This window comes from Sinohyriopsis cumingii, chromosome 11 (assembly GCF_028554795.1).
Source record: "Sinohyriopsis cumingii isolate HCF-2022 chromosome 11, ASM2855479v2, whole genome shotgun sequence".
NCBI classification, from domain to species: Eukaryota; Metazoa; Mollusca; class Bivalvia; order Unionida; family Unionidae; genus Sinohyriopsis; species Sinohyriopsis cumingii.
In genome coordinates, this window is record NC_142971.1 from 39667970 (window position 1) to 39688416 (window position 20447).

At 34.7% G+C, this 20447-nt stretch overlaps 1 protein-coding gene across 2 annotated transcripts in view; it reads left to right on the top strand.

Moving 5' to 3' along the window:
* Positions 1-20447, top strand: part of LOC149787969 (glucose-6-phosphate 1-dehydrogenase X-like) — a 58879-nt gene that overhangs the window by 12360 nt on the left and 26072 nt on the right. For both annotated transcript variants that reach the window (XR_016424127.1, XM_089974242.1), the window contains exons 3-10: positions 1485-1593; positions 6375-6583; positions 6884-7045; positions 8279-8404; positions 10834-10927; positions 15794-15920; positions 17675-17764; positions 18598-18806. Coding sequence is in view for 1 of the 2 variants with exons in the window: in XM_089974242.1 (XP_089830368.1) it covers positions 1485-1593; positions 6375-6583; positions 6884-7045; positions 8279-8404; positions 10834-10927; positions 15794-15920; positions 17675-17764; positions 18598-18806 (1126 nt within the window). In the remaining variant the exon portion in view is untranslated. The remainder of the gene's footprint in view (positions 1-1484; positions 1594-6374; positions 6584-6883; positions 7046-8278; positions 8405-10833; positions 10928-15793; positions 15921-17674; positions 17765-18597; positions 18807-20447) is intronic.

Sequence of the window (20447 nt, forward strand, 5' to 3'; positions counted from 1 at the left end):
TTATCTTTCGCATAGGTAAAAATCTTTATGTATCAAAATCCTTATATGGTTCAAAAATTTTTATTAAAAGGGTGATATTAAATTGGGCATGTCCCTCCTTCCATCCTACACAGCTCCTATGTTTTTTGTTGTCAATTTCAGTTAGATTTAGTATACATCTTGATATTGCTCCGACCTTGGACAAGTTCAGTTTTCAGCATTGTTTAGCAGAGTTTTCTCTCCCGATTGTCAAACCTGCCTTCCTTCATTTCATATTTAGTATTCACCTTTTCAAAAGACCTTGGATGAGTTGAGCTGCCAGCTTTTATTGTCTTAATTTAGCAAGAGTTCTAACTTGTAATTGAGACCCACACATTCATTTCTGAGCAATAAGTCCTTTTAATACTGAATTTCAACCAAATTTTATGAAAAGCTCAATATTAATTAATCCTTGGCTGAAGTCACATGTCAGCCTTCTGCATCCTTTTTTTAACAGAACTATTGTCATTGGTTGTCACATCATGATGATATGCACATATTCTTTTTTTTCCGCACAGTAAATTCCTTGGTTGTTTTTTTTATGTCAACTAAATTTATTACGCTGCTACATGATTATTGATGAGACCTTGGTTTGATTGTCTGTATTCTGCATCATTGTTAAGCAGAGTTATAATATCCTTGATTGTTTTTTTTGCATTTCACCAAAATTTGGTATGCCGCTTGAATTTCATAAGTTCTTGGCTGAATTGATGGGACCTTCATTGAATTTCATAAGTTCTTGGCTGAATTGATGGGACCTTCATTGAATTTCATAAGTTCTTGGCTGAATTGATGGGACCTTCATTGAATTTCATAAGTTCTTGGCTGAATTGATGGGACCTTCATTGAATTTCATAAGTTCTTGGCTGAATTGATGAGACCGTCATTGAATTTCATAAGTTCTTGGCTGAATTGATGGGACCTTCATTGAATTTTTATTACCTGTACTGACATTCTTCATTATATTTTTGTGGAGTTCCAGATCTAAGTTGCTGGACCCCTTTGCTTTAATTCCTTTTTAGTAAATCAGTTCATTTTAAATTGGATTTCAACTAAAATTTGTATGCAACTTTTTGTTGATGATACTGTGGCTTAATAGGATTTTCCCTTGTTCAGTATGCATTATCATTTAGTGTTTGTTGTAGTCTCTGATCCTTAGATTTACTTTGTTTCCACACAATAATTCCCTTAATTATTATTGGCTATCATACAATTTAATGTTCAGTTCTATATTTGTGTAACTTCAGCATAATTTGAATATCAGCTTTCTTCATCATTGTTCAGAGGAGTTGTGTCTGCTGAATGTTGGTACATTTTTCTATGCATGTACAGAAGTAATGGCTATATGGTAGTAAAGTTCTAAAATATGGATCTCATCCTGCCTCAGTGTTTGTTTGAATTATGTTCCTTTTAATGATTCAAACATTGCTCAAGCTTCATGTTGGCACTCTTTTTTTTATTTGTAGGTTCCTCTTCAGAGATGGTCTGCTGCCACCCAAAACCTCCTTCATTGGTTATGCAAGAAGCAATATTAAAATAGAAGACATCCAGAAGCAGACAGAGCCTTTCATGAAGGTAAGAGTTGCAAAAAATCACACTATCTCTGGCAAAGTGGAGTTTGTTTTAGTTTTCAAATCATATACTACACAACTTCTTTGAAACTTGTGAACAATGGTGTCGAAAACCACCGACAGCAATGTGAGCAAGGGTGTGAGTTACCAAGGAACCTGTGAAAAGTTAAGAAAAGCCTGTACATTATCAGTGAGAAGAGAGGATGGTGTGGGTTAAATGGTTGATATTTGTTTTATAATCACAAAGAGATGAACATTGACAATGAGATGAAAGGAGGGGTGAGTTAATGTTTGAATTATCTGTTTTATAATTACATTTTGAATAGCTGTCATTAAATATCCTTTCTCTAATGAAGTTGTTCACTTTTCTGTATAAATTCCTTCATTTTTCTGTATAAATTATTTCACTTTTCTGTATAAGGTATTTCATTTTTCTGTATAAATTACTTCACTTTTCTGTATAAATTACTTCACATTTCTGTATAAGGTGCTTCAGTTTTCTGTATAAATTACTTCAGTTTTCTGTATAAATTAAATCACTTTTTTGTATAAATTACCTTTAGTTTCAAGATAACCAATCTCAGAAAGATCGTTCAAAACATCACTTCATCAGGTTTTTATGTGCATCATCTTTGTGCCAGCAAAAACATTGTATGTTACTAGACTGCTTTTGCTTGTGAATGTGGATACCCTTTAGTGTTATTGTTGATTCGGAACAAAACAAGATTCTTTTATTTAAAGATGGACATTTAGAGCAATAACATATTGAAGCTGTGATTCCATTGCAAGTAATAGTGACAATTTTTGCTTTGTTGAACAATGCTCTGAGTGCATATTCAGGAATTTTAAGTTCTGTACAAACTTTGGAATTTTCTTCTCCAAGATGATTCGTGTCTTTGTAACGGGACTTTTTATGCACCAAGTATGTCTTGGTTCTCTTGCAATTGTAGATCACATTTGTGAATATGTAGGATAAATCTCTGATTTATGTTAGATACACATACTTTAATTATGTTATTTGCATAATAATATTGTTCAATTGGTCAATGAAATGGGTTTATTAACACATGACTGTGACCACTAGCTCTTATGCAGGTAGGATTTGCATGCTGGTGAACTCTTTTTATCTTTTTATTTCTTCCCCTTTACTGGATTGGATACAAAAGACAATAATACAAAGCAGACCTTCTCTTAATTGACTGTAACAGTGCAGCAAAGACTCATACAAGTAAGAGATCAGAGCATTAATAATGGCCTCATGGAAAGGCTTACTGTCATTACTCTGATGGTCAGTTTTGATACATGAACCCAAGAGGGTATCTCACATTTATGATGATTTAACTAAAGTAAAATATAAAACTGAAACACATATTTCACTTGACAAAACTTATTTTGTTGTTATTGTCACCAGCCAGCATTATTAACGTTTTACTTCATCGATATTTATTTGTTTGTTATTTACAGTGTACTGAGAATTTTTAATAAAGAAAATTTAATAAAATATTTGATATGTTAAAAGTTGTTTTATTTATGATATTGTTTGAACTTTCCAGGCATTAACAGTTTTTTTCACTGATATAATAAGCATTATCAATGTTTCTTTTACCAATTTTGATTTTGATTTTATTTGCTTTTGGCAAGTAGAAGCCTTTGGGGGGTATTTTTTAAAATAAAAATGGGATCATAAGTCATCAAGGTGTGCTAAAATGATGAAGAAGTATGCTCACTCTATCAGTAGTAGTTTCATGGTCCAGAAAGTTGGACGAAATCACAGTATTATTTCCCATGAAGTGTCATCGTAATGTAAATTTTAGTCAACTGAGTTTTAGCCATGTTTATCTAAGGACTACCTATTTGTAATGACTTTTAAATGTAAGACAATTTTACTCTTGATCATGTATGATTTCAACCATATTACAAGGAGTGTTCAGGTTCCTTTGGGGCCAACAGTGGGTCCCTGTCTCTATCAGAAATATATCTATGCCATGCATAATTACCAGTTTTAATATCTACTGAAAATTTTGGTTTGATTTGGTCTGTTTTTTTTTTTTCTTTAAATGTTATGGAACCAGGGCAGGAAATCATAAAATGTCATGCCCATCCATCATGAAACTTGACTTGGCTTGAAATCTTAGCAGAACATATTCTGGCCAATAAAATGACTGCATTTACTTATACATGTACTATGATAAAATTTCCAGTCAATAGAAAACTGATTTTACCATCTACACTTGCTTATAAGTCAAGGCTAACTGCAAACTACATAGATCCAGATCTGCCAGCGTATAATGCACTGGCATATTTGTGTCTCAGTTTATTAGGAGTAATCAGTAGAAGACACAACACAGACCCTGATCTGCCAGAGTATTATGCAATGACAGATCATGGTCTTTGATGCCTGCAGAGTCACTCGACTTATAGTATACATGGTACTGAAAATGTTGAGTAAAATTTTTTGATGGAGGGGCTTGAGCTAAAGTTATAATTTATTTGTCAGACAATCACAAATGCCTTTGGTTTTTGCAAACGTCACTTTTGATTGTTTCATAAGGAAATGAGGAGTCATCAGCTTGGGCTTAGAGCTTTATGATTTGCAGATTGGGTCTTATTCCCAATTGCTCATGAAAAATCTATGATTTGACAGACTTCTTGTCTTCCATTGGAAAGCAAGGGAGGCATACTAGATTTCTTTGTTTTAAGTGGTTTCACAGTCATTGTAACTAAAGTTTTGTGTTAATATAATTCATATATTTTCAAAGTCTTTCTAACACGGGCATTTTGTCACTACTAAGTTCATACATATGCCTCTGTGTTTTCACAAATTAACTATTACTGTATTTACTTGCAAAAAAGTCTGATCCAACAGCAAATAACATAGACCCTAATCTACTTTTGTATCATGCATTGGCAGATCAGTGTCAGTGTTGTTTGTTGTACAAATTAGTCCTATCCAACTAATTAGATTCAGCTCTGTTTTGCATTTGGATCTTGTATGCGAGTATATGCAGTATTTGTTGGGTCTTCAGTTTTGTGTATTGTATTCATTTGTGTATTGTGGTCTTCAGTTTTGTGTATTGTATTCATTTGTGTATTGTGGTCTTCAGTTTTGTGTATTGTATTCATTTGTGTATTGTGGTCTTCAGTTTTTTGTATTGTAGTCTTTAGTTTTGTGTATTTTAGTCCTCAGTTTTATGTACTCTAGTCTTCAGTTTTGTGTACTGTAGTCTTCAGATTTGGGTACTGTAGTCTTCAGATTTGTGTATTGTAGTTGTAGTCTTCAGTTTTGTGTATTGTAGTCTTTAGTTTTGTGTATCGTAGCCTTCAGTTTTGTGTATTGTAATCTTCAGTTTTGTGTATTGTAGTCTTCAGTTTTGTGTACTGTAGCAATCTCTGAAAAGTTGCTATACCATAATTGCATGTATGTTTCATAATCATTGTTTTATTATGGGGCTTATTTTTGCACATGGCACATTATGTATCATGGAATCCTACCTTGTTATATACATATTGGTTTAAAACTAATGTGTCTTTTAGTATGTCTAAACAATATTGTTGCCTTTCATAGTATAGTTAACAGATCTGTATGGCAGATGCTGACCTCATTACAGGTGTAATTGACTTGTTTCTTGATGATTAAGCAGTTGATTTTGCAGCCTTGTTTGCATAGTTCTAATGAGACATCTTTGATAACCCAAATAAAGTTTCACAACTAATCAATCCTTATCAGAAATTATTGATTTTACTAGTGTAATAATTGAAATAATGATGCTATCAAGTCAGTTTATCTCTGAGTAACAATGTACTAGTAATAATAGTGTGATGAGAATGAAATCTATTGTAACTGACATTTCCATGTACAGTACAACTCTCAGAAATTCACAAAAATCCATGACTTGAATTTACACCAAAAACATATATTTAATGTTGATAGAATACAACTGTATGCAAACTTTTTTCTTTGAATCTGATGGGTATTCTTCAGTGAAAGCTGTTGCTAAATAGCAACAACTGGACCACACAAATATGTCTTGTTATGGGCACATGTCATTTATATAGAGGTAAAAATGAATTTTTGTCTTTACTGTTTCCAGCAATCTGATTGGCCATGCACTTTTGTCCCCACACCTGTATGAACAAAAAAATAAATTTCATTTGATCCATCTAGTGATAATGCTTTTTAGACTGTTTCTAGATAACTGTAAATAAAATAAACTGAGCTAAATGATGCCTTGTTTGTTTACAATGGCAGTGTATTAAAACTTTAAATGATCTCTCTCTCTCACTATGTATTAGAGCAAAGGTAAATTGTACAGTTTGATTGTTTGTGAGTGCAAGCCAGCACAAGATCAATTTGGTTACGAGTCCGGTGTCAGTACTCCAATAAACACATGTTTTAATTACATTAGTTTAATAGGGAACACTTTTGAAGTATGTTAGAAATAGAATTATGTTTGATGTTTCTGTAAAACAATAAAAGCTGGAATAAAAGTCTTACACCATCTTGTCTTACATGCAAGATATCTGGTGGTCAGACTAAGAGACATAACTTTTTTTGGCTAGTCATGGTATCTAAAAAACATTGCCACTAAACATTCTCTTGCAGATCCACAAAATCATATAAACCTGTTTTATTCCAGATTTTGATTATTCCATCTAGTGCTTTTGTACTTGCAACTGCTTTCCAGGTTATGTGCAAGTGTTGATCTCAAATTAATGAAAATGATAATAAGTCATCCTAGATAGATAAATGAAGTATATTTATGTGGTAATACCTTTGTTCACCAGGTACAAACGACTGAGGCAGACAAAGTTAAACAATTCTGGAAGATAAATCAGTATGTATCTGGCAACTATGACAAGGCCAGTGACTTTTCCCGCCTCAACAAAGCAATAGAGGAGAAAGGCAGTGCCAATCGAGTCTTCTATCTTGCTCTACCACCCTCAGTGTATGAAAGTGTCACACTCAATATAAAGGCAACCTGTATGTCTAAAGGGTATGTAAATAATAGAAAATTACAGTAATTTAAACCTGTGGTTTTAAAGAGACTTAAATTGGACACACACTTTACATGTTCACTTAACAGCTTGCAAAATTATCATAACTTTTAAAGCTGACTAAATTACAGTTTACCTTTCAACTAGACCAGATCAGCTAACTGTTCCATATTTACAAAATTCGACACTTATTGTTCATTTTCTATACTCGGTTCTGCAATAATGCTATGCAAACTGTTGCCATGACAGCCTCACTTTATCTGAACATGATTTATTAATTATTTTTGTTTATATTCTAGAGATAAATGGACCCGTGTGGTCATAGAGAAACCTTTTGGCCATGATTTGGATTCATCGAACCAGCTCTCAAACCACCTGTCATCCCTGTTCAAGGAAGACGAAATGTACCGTATTGACCATTATCTGGGCAAAGAGATGGTCCAAAACCTGATGGTTCTCAGGTAATTGCTTAGATGTTTTCTCCTCATCTGTATCATGTATGACAAAATATTTATGTTTAACTGACAGGAGCATTATGTTATTGTCCCCTATCTTTTCATAGTATCCATATTTACTTCTGCCCCATCCACCTGTCACTTTTGTTTTAGCATTATGCCATTAAAATCATTTGAGGCTAAGAAATGAAACTCTGTATTTTATTGGTGCATTTTAAAAAATACTATTTTTATTAGTGTGTGCTCATCGTCAACATTATTGCATAGTTGCTTTCTGGAAAGTTCCAGCAGCATCCACATTTTTTGCCATTTATCCTCTTAGCAGAAAGGTGTTGGAAAAGCTCTTTTTCATCCATAAAATTCAAACCTTGTGTCACTGAGAGTTCTTTCTTTTAAATTTTTTCATAGGAAAATTTCCTACCTCCGTGTTTAATGTAGTTGATACACATTTTCATTACTGACAGAAACTGACATGGTAGTTTATCATTCCTTAAAATATGTCAGTGTTTGTTTCCTTTTGCTATAGGCCAGCAAGAATGACCTGTCTGTTTAATTTTTCAGTGAGATACAAACCAGTTTTTATGCTGCAGTTTTATAAGTTAATCATTTAGACTGAAATTGCAAGTCTTGGCTGGATTCCTAAAATAGAAATATCACATCGGGGATTTTCCGGTAGCAGAATTTATATTGAATAAAGATCATTTTCAGAGAGTATGTAGGAGAATAATCTACATTAAAAACCCAGATATTGAAAGAAATGTCAATTATGCAGACAATTTTTAAATTTGAAGAGTTACTACTTGGAGTGGATGAGTAGGGAAATTTTGCAAGATACCAAGCCAAGTCAGATTGTGCTGGATAGTGCAAAACCCAACTGATATAGGGATGGACAGGTGGGGAAATTTTGCTGGGTCTGGGTACATGGACAGGTGTGGTATTTATGCCATAGTGCAAAATCTGGCTGGGTCTGGATTGTCAGTCTACAAACCCTTTCATTCCCAGTTATTACACATAATTATTCAGAAACTTTGTATTGGTCATGGTTTTATGAGTGTCATCTGCATAATATAAAGTTAACTCCATGGGAGCCTGGAGTAGTACATATTTTACCATGTACAAATACATTTTACTAATGAATGAGTTTTCAAGTTTTGTTACCCAACCCCTTTTCAGTGTTTAATGCTTTCCTGTCCAGTTAAATTTTTGATTGTTAATATTTCTTTCTTCTTTTAATTGTAGGTTTGGTAACAGAATTTTCAGCCCCATTTGGAATAGGGACAGTGTATCATCAGTGGTTATCAGCTTCAAGGAACCAATTGGAACCCAGGGAAGAGGAGGTTACTTCGATGAATTTGGTATTGTTAGGTAAATCGTAATTTTCATATTATATATCATCCATTTTAAACAGTTATATATTACCTTACATAATGCACTGTCATTAGTATTGACTTCAGCTTTGCAAGTCCAGATTTTTTTTCACAACACAGGCTAATAGAATCTAGCATACATATTGTGGTTGGATAGGGAAGTCATAATCAAGATCTCTGTTGAGCCAGGGGCAGAAGAATTTCCTGTTCATACATTATTATCTAGAAGGTCGTATTTCCATTTCCCTATCCACATCAATACACATTGTTTTTTCCCTATCCACATCAATACACATTGGTTTTTCCCTATCCACATCAATACACATTGGTTTTTCCCTATCCACAACAATACACATTGGTTTTTCCTTATCCACATTATTACACATGGTATATCTTTATTGTTTTCAATGTGCCTGGTATTTCTTATCAGAATTAATACACATAGTATTACACTATCAACATCAGTACATATATTTCCCAAGCCACAAGTGCCCCGGGTGACTGAGCGGTCTAAGCAGCTTGCCTTTACAGTTCACTGACATCTTTCCTCTGACCACATTGGTTTGAGTCTTGGCCCCATCCAACATGGGTATGTGGGAAAGCTTGCCAGTAGCTTTCTTTGTGTCAATGGTTCCTGCTGGGGTCTTCTGGGTTCTTCCGCCATGAATTATACTGGTCACCATGTATAGCCTATTGTGTGTCCACATCAGGAAATATGGTATTTCCTTATCCACATTGATATACATGGTTTTTCAATATTCACATCAATATACAGAGTAATTCCCTAGTCACATGTTTCAGTCTGTTTTGACAGACTAACTGTCTTTTTTTCTATTACTATTATATCTTCATTAATGTAATATCACAACCATATAACCAGTCTAGTTCAGACACCATTCAACATATTCTGATGCAGTTTGGTGTGTACACAGTCTCACTGACCCAGGTGTGCCTTATATGATTTTGTCTTGTCAGCTCTATTTTGGAATGAGTTTTAGCTTCTCATGGAATGTTGCTTTTAACCAGCTTAGGTGAATTACCTAATCACACAATTAGATGCCATTTGTTACTTGTATTGTCTATGGCCTTTTTAGGGTTGTGGTCTTACTTACAAGAGTTATTGCCCCCAGTATCTCATTCTCCTGACCAAGTTGGTGTCTAACATGAGTAAGTCTGAGTGCATATGAAATTATAATTAATACACTGTTGTAGAAATATAAAGGAGATATGTACGGAACTTAAATAGTATGGATGCCTTACAGTAGATACACATACTTTATAGAAAATAGAACCACTGCAATAGCAAGTACTATTTAAAAGTAAAATTACTTTCAAAGAAAATATCAATGTTGTAATAAATTTTGACTTGAGATATAAAGAAAAAAGAAAAGACTTTTAAACTGCAGTGGTGCACCTAGGATCACAAGAGCGCGAGACAATGAGCCTCCTTGTCCTTTCAATTATGGAGACATGCAAAATGTCAAAAGGAGAAAGAAAACTACTACATGGTACCTAATACACAAGCAGTGGTCAAAAATGAGATATTTTCATTTGCTTTGGATAGTTTTGTCACCTTAAATTTTGTTGACTGTACTATACTATCATCTTTTATTATTGTTATAAATCTTTTATCAAGTATGCCATACTATCATTATTTACCAGTCAATATTATGACCATTATTTTTTCTGAATTATTTTCTTTGGCAACTAATAAGTCATTGATTAAATGCCAGACCGAGTAATGCTCCAAGTTTTGTCCGCAAACGTGTCATCTTATTTGTCGACAGTGCGTTATCAAAAATACAAATACACTACTAGCCATTAGTGACTTTGCATTGCAGTTTTGCAGACTTCCACAAATCTTTCAAACTTGAAAGTAACTGCCTTTAGTGACTCGGAGCATCGCCAGATCCAACATATATATGAGTAGATATGCGCTAAAGAAATGTAGGCAGACTTTAACATTTTCACAGACTAAAAGCACATCCAAGAGGCACATACAGGGTTAAGATTTTGGGGACAAAGGACAAAAAATTGTGGGAAAGCCATTATCCTGAGCTCTTGGTGGAACACTGAAACTGTTGTAATTTATATTAATTGTATTTAGAATAATATTGGTATTTGTGTTTGATTATAAATAAGGAAGATGATCATTGTTTTATTTTAAGTTGATGCTTTTGATCCTATTTAATGTTGTATTATCTAAACCCTCCACACTTACACTATTCTCAAAACTTGGATCGTACATTTCTTTGCAACAAATTTATTTTGTTTAAGTATACCATTTTCTTATTTTTCCAGCTCTTTAACAAACCCCAAGGTTATAAATTTCAAATTGAATCATAAATTTGAAAATTAGATTGGATTGGTGTAGATCAGTTAAAAAATATTAATTTGTTGTCAAACTATTTTCTTTTTCTTTTTTAGGGATGTTATGCAAAACCATTTGCTGCAAATTCTAACCCTGGTTGCCATGGAAAAACCACCTTCTACAGCTGCAGAGGATATCAGAAATGAAAAGGTAATACATACTAAATTTGTGCAATTTATTTTGTTAAAACACTTAATACATTTATTAAATTGCGATGGAATGCAGTTATTGAGGACAGATTGCTTCAATGATTCTATCAGCTTATTTATTAATCCACAGTTAAAGTCAGTCTGAACATGAAAATGTACTTGTATGAATTGATTGGATTAAGTTGTGTTTTTCTTAGAGATATTATGAATGTAGGGGTGGGTGGGGGTGTATTGTGATACTCTTATGTATGTCCATTTGTTGGTAACTATTATCTCCTGCTAAACCACAGGGTTGAAATTCACGAATCCTGGTACATAGGTTGCCCATTTGATAACTGTATGTTAGAGGTGTGTTTTTCTGGGACCTCAGCTCTGGGATTCATTAGATAGGATCTGAGATTAGAATACAGAAGTTGCATTTATATGGACATAATTTTATATTTCTTAACCAGATTTTAAATGTGAAGCATAAGGTCAAATAAGAGCGGAGTGTTGTCTTAACATTAGCAATCAAAAGCATTGGAAGAAATTTTAACAGATTTTTTGGCCAACATCTTTTGCATGTGGCTATCAGGCAGTATGCATAAACAAACACCACTCACATAAAACATTTTATTATTTGTAAACTTAGGTATGAATTGGTACAATTGCAGAATATTTTTGGCAAATCTCTGAATGTGAATTTCCATTTGAATACATTCCATAATCGCAGCGATATTAGTAAATAAAGTCTGCTATAAACCAAATCGAGCCATCCTGAAAATAGGAATTTTTTTTCCATCTGTGAATAGAGGGATGAAATTCTTACTCATTACTTCCCCTTACCATCATTGGGTGACTACCCATAAAATGGATGTTTACATGTTTTAAGCTTCAGTTGGTTCTATCAACATTTTACTGCACAACGTCTCAAAACCTTTGTACATGTTCCAGATTTCAACCCATCCATAAAGAGAGTCAGTATTGTATTGTGTATTAATTTAGTTCCTACATGTTGCTATCAATATTTTGTAATTTTGATAAATATTTATTTGAATTTTTGTTTGCAGTTTTGGATTTCTTTTATTATGACCTTGTGCTCCAACACAGTATCATAGATGTGTAATGTTATTTGCACTCACTGCATAATAGATCTTGCTGGTGTTAAGTTATTTTCCAAATATGCGTTCTTGAAATGCAATAAATGCAGCAAATTTAAACCTAATGAAAACACATGAGTCATATCTTGGTTGCACAAAGTGATCATTATCACCAGCCAGCAGCTTTGTGCATTATGGTCAGAAAGGATATGGTCCACTGTGTTACAGAAAATTATAAAGAGCAAGGTGAGACTGTTTAATTAAGGATGGATTGTGACATCTTGAGTCTTCAGCCAAAGATGGCATCGATGGCAAGAGTTATGGTCAATGTAACCTCATACAAAAATTATGCATACAATGCCACTGTGACAGTTGCATTCAGCCAGTTATCCAGCACACTCTATGGCTGTTCTTTCTGTATAAATAAGACATCTCTTGTTATGTTTCACTACAGTAAGTGGCAAGTGAGGTGTGGGAGAGTTAACTCCTAACATAAACCTTCTGAAAATGCAAGTTCCAGTCAACACTTTTTATTTCTTTAAGGATCAACTGGAAATCACCTAACGTAAGCATTCTGGTTTGGAAATTTCAGCACTGTTTCTCCCAGCTAAAAATAGCCATCCAGATCATATTCTCAATTCTCAGCATGCTCAATGTCCTGGCTGACTCTGTCAAGAAGGAGACAGAGCCTTCTTGCCAAGTGGTCCATTCATCATTAAATTTCTCATAAGATTTATGCACTTTGGGGGAGTCCAATGATGGACCTTTTGACAACAAGGGGGAATCACAAACTTTGTTTCTTTGTCTCTCCAGTATGGGCCCAGAAGCATGGACTATGGATGCAATATCAGTCAGTTGGGAGGGGTTTTGGCCCTATGTTTAACTCCACCCCACTGCAACAGTGGGGGTACCAAAAATAATAGAGAAATTGAGAGGCCACCACTGCATGCATGGCCCCTGTCCAGTGGGATAAGTGAATAATCTTTTGGATCAAATAATACACCTGTAGCAGAAAAATCCTGGTGAGGGTGATCCTGTTCAAACAGCTTTGATCACAGGTGTATCATTCCTGCCCTGACAGGCTTCTTCGCCATGCCTGGCTGTTGTTGGGAGAGCCTTGCAAAGAAAGGAATTTCAATCGTCAGTTGTGGAGAGAATCTTGTGAGCTAGAATCACCTTCACTTTGAAGGCTTACAAGGGAAAATAGTGTGTATACAGGGACTGGTGAAAGGTCCACAGCACCTTCACAGTGAGTTCATCAGTCCAGCAGTTTTGCCATGTTTTTCCTCTCACAAAAAAAAGACAGAGGTACCTCCAATTATCATATAAAGCTGTTCCCTAAGAGACAGATGTTTTTAAATGTTTATTTCATTATACTTACCAGATCATAATATGGACACACCTTCCTAGCCTCCCAGCACTTACATCCTAATGACAGAGCATGCACTCTGCTGCAGTAGTCACAGAAATAGGGACATGACTTTTGGCGATGCGATCCAAGGAAAGACAACTCTTGTCTGACTTCACCTCTGTAGCAGACAACTTTTATCTTTTTATAGATAAAGTTTAACTTGAAAATGCTGGATTTGTTAATTAGTAGTCTTATTCCTACTGTATTATGATTGGAAAAGTATTATTGAAGTAACATACTCAAGAAATTGGTTTCAATTTTTGAATTGAGTTCATAGGCTCCAAGGATCATTGAGGGAATTAATGTCCATTTCAAGTTAAAGTACTCGTTATGGCTTTTAGCATGACACAGATGATGACATATTTTGGTGGTGAAGTGTTTTTCCAAGACTGCCTTTGGATTAAATTTATGGGACCTATCAAGTTTTTAGGGTCCATGCCCATTATATACTACAAATTTATTACTTGAGGATATCACCACAATTTTAAATACATACTTTTAATTACTTACTGCATTAGTTTCATTCAAGTATTTCTCATTAATGCTAAGATATTGCTAATAATTTTCAGTTTTATTAGTAGATACAGATTTCTGTAGATAAGAATTAAAATAACGTATATTGCTGCAGTTGTGGAAAACAAAATCTTTTTTTCTCCTCCTCAATTTGAAGCCAACAATATTGAGTGTGAAGTGAGATGGATATTGAGTGTGAAGTGAGGTGGAAGGGAATAATGGTGTAATTATTGCATTTTCACAGGCATTCTTAGTGCTTGATTTGGCCAAATTATGGCCCTCCCTGATATTGGTATCAGATACTGAGGCATGGTCCCCATGGTCATCATTATTAATTTCCTATAGCCTCTAGATAGTGCGTGTATTTGAATTGGACCGTCAGTTATTATCCTCTTTATAAACCTGAGAATTAAGAATTAAAAATTCCTTAAATTTTTGTAACAGGAGACAAGACAGATTCTAAGTGTCAAGGTTGCGAATATGATCTGGTTCATCACTCATAGTTGGGTGTACATACCACTAGAATAAAAAGGTCTGGACCATCTAGGCCAGTTAGTAAGTGGCCTTGTATACATAGACCATTACACTTCTTCCCCCTTACCTTGACATTTGACCTCAAATTCACTCTAATTCACTTCTAACTAATGAGATTCCAGCAAGCCCCCAAATGTAACAAGATGGGAAACAAATTCTAAGTGTCACATTCTAGATATGAACCTGTTCGTCTGTCTCATTTAGGCACAAATGCCACCAGACTAAAAGGTCTGGACCAGCTAGGCTTTATACACATACACTACTACTTCTTGCTTAGAGCATTGTCAAAGCAGGAGGCAATTCTGATGTAAAAGAAACTGCCACAAGGCCAGAGTAATAAGATCAAGCTATTAGATGATTCAATGGGCTTGCCTAATAATATGGACACAGAGCATAGGTTTGCAAAAGAAATAGAGATGGTATTTTTTTCTGGCCATTTACTATGCATTGCTAATGTGCATGTTCACCTTTTTAATTTTATTTTGCTAAAAGGCTCAAGTGTGCAGTCTGAAAGCAACACAGTGATGTCCCATTTTCAGACATTTGATCCCTTTGTTTCCCTGGCCCAATAGCCCTATGGCTCATCATAAACAACACACTGTGTGTGTGTGTGTGTGTGTGTGCATGTGCGTTGGTGCATGTGCGTGTGTGTGTGTGTGAATTCTACTTGAATGGGGGTGAAATCATGATAGAGAAGTGCATTCTATGTATTTTTTTAACCTTTAACCCAACACCAAAGCCACAGGGGAGACGGAAATATGAAAACCTTAATGTAAATCTGCACCCCAAATGTAAGTCACCAGCCAAGTTTGATAACTGCATGATGAACAGTACAACAGTTTGTATTTGCAAGGAAAGTGATTGCCATACATGCATACATAAGGATGTACATGGAGGCAAAACTAATATAACTGAAGATATTGAACATAGGCTAGTCTCAACAATGTGTGTGTGTGAGAGAAAGATAACAACAGACATGAAACATTATCAGGATCACTAAAAAATTATGGAGTGAATTTCACAAGTATTGTTCATGCATTTCTGTACCTTAACAAAATGTATGCATAAGAGTTACCTTCCTCCTCCACTCCGCAACTGCACTGCTTCAGAGGAAGAAAAAAAGTTCCACTCCTGAATCAATCAATTTTATAGCAAACTCAAGTGAAAATTACAGGTAGATCTTTGTTTTCATTGCAGTTTAGAGCATAAATACTTATGAGTTTGAAAAAATCTTGATTAGGCATTTTAATACACCTACCTCTATAATACAAACTACATATACTATACAACCTGTATAAATACTGTATCTCATGAATATTGTTGTTGACAGGTGAAGGTACTGAAGAGCATACCCCCTATAAAGCTGGAAGATACCATTATGGGACAGTATGTGGGGAATCCAGAGGGGAAAGGAGAGGAAAAGCAGGGATATTTGGATGACCCAACAGTTCCAAAAGGTATGTTTTACCCTTATTGTCTTGCCAGCAGCAATATAGTACACCCTTGAACCTAATGGCAGTATACTCTGTGATTCATAGGAGCCATGGAGAATGCTGCCCCATGGTTAGATTGACTTTATAATGAAGTATCTACTACATGTAACCAGATAATAAGTTGTTATGATAATGCCTCAGATTTTTATGATTTAGGGAATTTTGTCACAGTTGTTTTATCCCCTTTGTTTTAATTTTACTGGTTATAGCAGTTGGTATCTTGTATGCTCTATATGGTGTAGATGTACCAACTTCAGTTTTTACCTGTGTTGGCATCCATATCACAACCATGCACCTTACAATGTAAATTAGACTGCTCACCTACTAAAACAGCATTTCTTTTAACATTGTACTTGCTGTTCACATTATTTTTCCAAATTAAGAAAGTTTACAGTAATGGGACAAATTATGGTTTGAAATTTATAAAGTTTAAATGTTTAAGTTCAGCTAGATTGTAATTGTGCCAGGTAAATACTTTTGAAGTCTGGATGTATCATTCATAATGGACCGGACATTAGATCATGCAACCTTTATCGGGGAACATTTTGTGGCTGCTTGGATGCCAGCTGCATAAAAAAATTATGCTATTTCTATACATGGCAATGCTGATTTAAAATTAAGATGTATCACAAGCACAATAATTATAAGGTCACAGTGGCATACTTCTGTCATGGATGTGTAACTTTCACTGCAAAAAAATATCCAGCCAAATTTTGAATTACAGCCATGCTTGTATGTTTTGCTTTTAAAATGAAGCTAAACATTAAGTTGTGACAGGTCAATGTAATTGGATGTTTTGGTTGCATGTATTTGGTACAGTCTGGTCAGTGTAATTGGATGTTTTGGTTGCATGTATTTGGTAAGTCTGGTCAGTGTAATTGGATGTTTTGGTTGCATGTATTTGGTAAGTCTGGTCAGTGTAATTGGATGTTTTGGTTGCATGTATTTGGTACAGTCTGGTCAATGTAATTGGATGTTTTGGTTGCATGTATTTGGTACAGTCTGGTCAGTGTAATTGGATGTTTTGGTTGCATGTATTTGGTACAGTCTGATCAGTGTAATTGGATGTTTTGGTTGCATGTATTTGGTACAGTCTGGTCAATGTAATTGGATGTTTTGGTTGCATGTATTTGGTACAGTCTGGTCAGTATAATTGGATGTTTTGGTCGCATGTATTTGGTACAGTCTGATCAGTGTAATTGGATGTTTTGGTTGCATGTATTTGGTACAGTCTGGTCAGTGTAATTGGATGTTTTGGTTGCATGTATTTGGTACAGTCTGGTCAGTATAATTGGATGTTTTGGTCGCATGTATTTGGTACAGTCTGATCAGTGTAATTGGATGTTTTGGTTGCATGTATTTGGTACAGTCTGGTCAGTGTAATTGGATGTTTCAGTCATATGTATTTGGTACAGTCTGGTCAGTGTAATTGGATGTTTTGGTCGCATGTATTTGGTACAGTCTGGTCAGTGTAATTGGATGTTTCGGTCATATGTATTTGGTACAGTCTGGTCAGTGTAATTGGATGTTTCGGTCATATGTGTTTGGTACAGTTAGTTTTTCATAGTTATACATGATCTCGCTGTGTGACATATTTTTGTGCTATCATCTCCCTTCAAGAGTCATTTAATACAAATTGAATATGTTGTAAATAACTGATTGTAATAATATTGTTTAACGATGTGAAACATATCCTGACTGCAGCTGTTGAATTACAGGTTCTGTGACACCAACATTTGCCACAGCTGTCATGTTTGTAAAGAACGAGAGATGGGATGGTGTGCCATTTATTCTCAGATGTGGAAAAGGTGTGTCTAACATGCACACACACACACACACACACACACCCACCCAAGCACATACTTACATACAGATATACAGGTGTCAGTGCAAAATATAACTAACGTGTAAAGATTGCAAAAAAAGTTTGTGCACAAGTTTATTGAAGCATGTTTGCAAAGATGTCAAGGCATTGGGAAAATTTCATCTATATAAAATTATTGTTGAACCAGGTCAGATACAAATAAAGTTAAGTGTAGGTAAAAGTAGGTACTTTAAGATATAAGCACTATTGTAAAGATTCCTTTGCCCCTTAGGGGTCATGATAACTTAATTGCTAGAGCATTTAGTTGTAGTTTCTGTACCAGTCTGAGTCAGCAGCTTCAGCGTGTTATAGTGGCAGGAACTTAGCTCCCATTTCCATGGATGACATTGTCAGTAACATGTTGAAAGTGATTTAAAACAAAGAAATCTCTGATCCCTTATTGGATCTTTTTTTGGTCAACTCTATTGGTTAATAAATGATAACAAAGTTTTAAGATGGGAAGACAATTTCAGATATGAATTTTATGCTCAGAAAACTTAAATGTTTGCAGAGTTGCAGTAAAATAAGACAAGTGAGTGACATGGAACCCACTGGTCACATTTTTTGAGAGAATAATAGTTCAAATCTCCAGCCAAATTATTTTTTAGGTTCTTTTCTTTATTATGATCACTTAATTTTGGCTTTTCCTCTCTCTCTCTCTCTCTCTCTCTCTCTCTCTCTCTCTCTCTCTCTATATATATATATATATATATATATATATATATATATATATATATATATATATATATATATATTATTTGCCACTTTCCCCAACAGCTTTGAATGAAAGGAAGGCAGAAGTTCGAGTTCAGTTCCGTGATGTGCCTGGAGACATTTTCCCCTCAGGAGTTGTCAAACGTAATGAACTGGTGATTCGAGTGCAGCCTAATGAGGCTGTGTACATGAAGATGATGGCAAAAACACCAGGCATGTCATTTGACTGTGAGGAGACAGAACTAGATCTTACCTACGGCAGCAGATACAAGGTGTATAAAATTAAATAACTGTCAACACGCAGTTTTTCCAGTTATAACACAGTGCAGCTTTTATTCATGAAAAGTTTTTATCTAAAACCTGTCTTGAAAGACGACTGCCATGAAAAACCACATTCTCCATGCACTGATTAATCAATTTTATAGTGTTCTGATCTGTAATTGAAGACTAGCTGTCTTGTGGTATGACTGTTTAGTGGCAAAAGGGTAATCTTTCTAGAAGACAGATTCGTCATTATGTCATGAATAGACAGAATTCACCATATTTGTAGAACTTACTTTCATTGAAACATGATTTACAGCAGAGTATATTAAGGAGTGACTTTTTTTCAAGTGTCCATCTGACTTCAGTTCTCAGTTCAGATTCCTGTAGCGATCAGCAACTAATTTATTGTACCATATATACTTGATTACAAGTCTAGTTCAACTGCAAAACATAATAGTGGCCTTGAACTGTCATTACATAAAGCACCAGCAGACCAGGGTCTGTGTTATTTATTCTACAGACTACCCCGATCAAACTGCATATACCTAAATGTGCCAGCAGATCAGGGTCCATGCAATATGCAATTGGACTCAAGTTAAAATGAAGTATATGCTGGTCAGTTGATTTTTAAAAAACATATTACATTCAGTTTGTAAAAGTCATTGTGTTAACTTTGTGGGGGGACAGATTAATGGATTAATATTTGAATTATCTCATTCATTGTAGATTTAGTTGTTGTTGTTGTGGGGTTTAATGCTATTTTTCAGCACACGATAGGCTGTGCATGGCAGCCAGTATTAATGGTGGAGAAGAACCCGGGAAAACCCCAGGAAGAACCACCGACCCACAAGAAGCTACTGGCAAGCTTTCTCACATATTCACATTTGTGTAGATTCAGTCTGGTGGATCTGATTAGGTATGTTCTGTTAAAATATGTTCAATTAATTGCTAAATTATTAACAAGTGTCTGTCTAAGGCAGTTTTTGAAATAAGCAGACTGTTGAATAGGCCATTCCGACTGTGGTCCAGTCTTTATTGAGTTGTCTTCCCTCAGAAGACAGAAGATACATTGGTTTTGTGATTTCCAACCATTCATTTGTCATCCATCCGTCCGTCTGACTTATAAGCAGGATTGCTTATAAATTACTGAACCTAACCAAAGAAGATTTGATATTTAGATACTATGATCAGAGTGTTTTATACATTGTGAACTTTTAATAAAAGTCTTGTAAGCAGTGTTGAAGTGAAAATTACTCGTGGTAGACAAGTTAAATTTGGTATGCATGTTTTGTATTACAACACAGATGACGTGATTTCAGTTTAAACTATTATAGCAGTAGTTAAGTTTTTACAGATTTTTAACAGAAATCTTGTAAGCATGATTTAAGCTAGTCATGAGTTAGTATGTAGCTGAGCTGATTAGATTTTCAGGTCATTATTTGTACATATTTTTCATCATTTTGGAATATGACCATTTTGAACAAAATATTTTTAGCACAAATTAAGTAAAATCCACATCATGTAGATGAATGAATTTTGGTACATATACCTGTACTTGTATCTGTATATGGCCTGATTATTTTTCAGGACATTACAGTTATATTTGCTTTTTTTTGTGTTTTTGCTGTTTTACTTTTTTTTGTTGAACT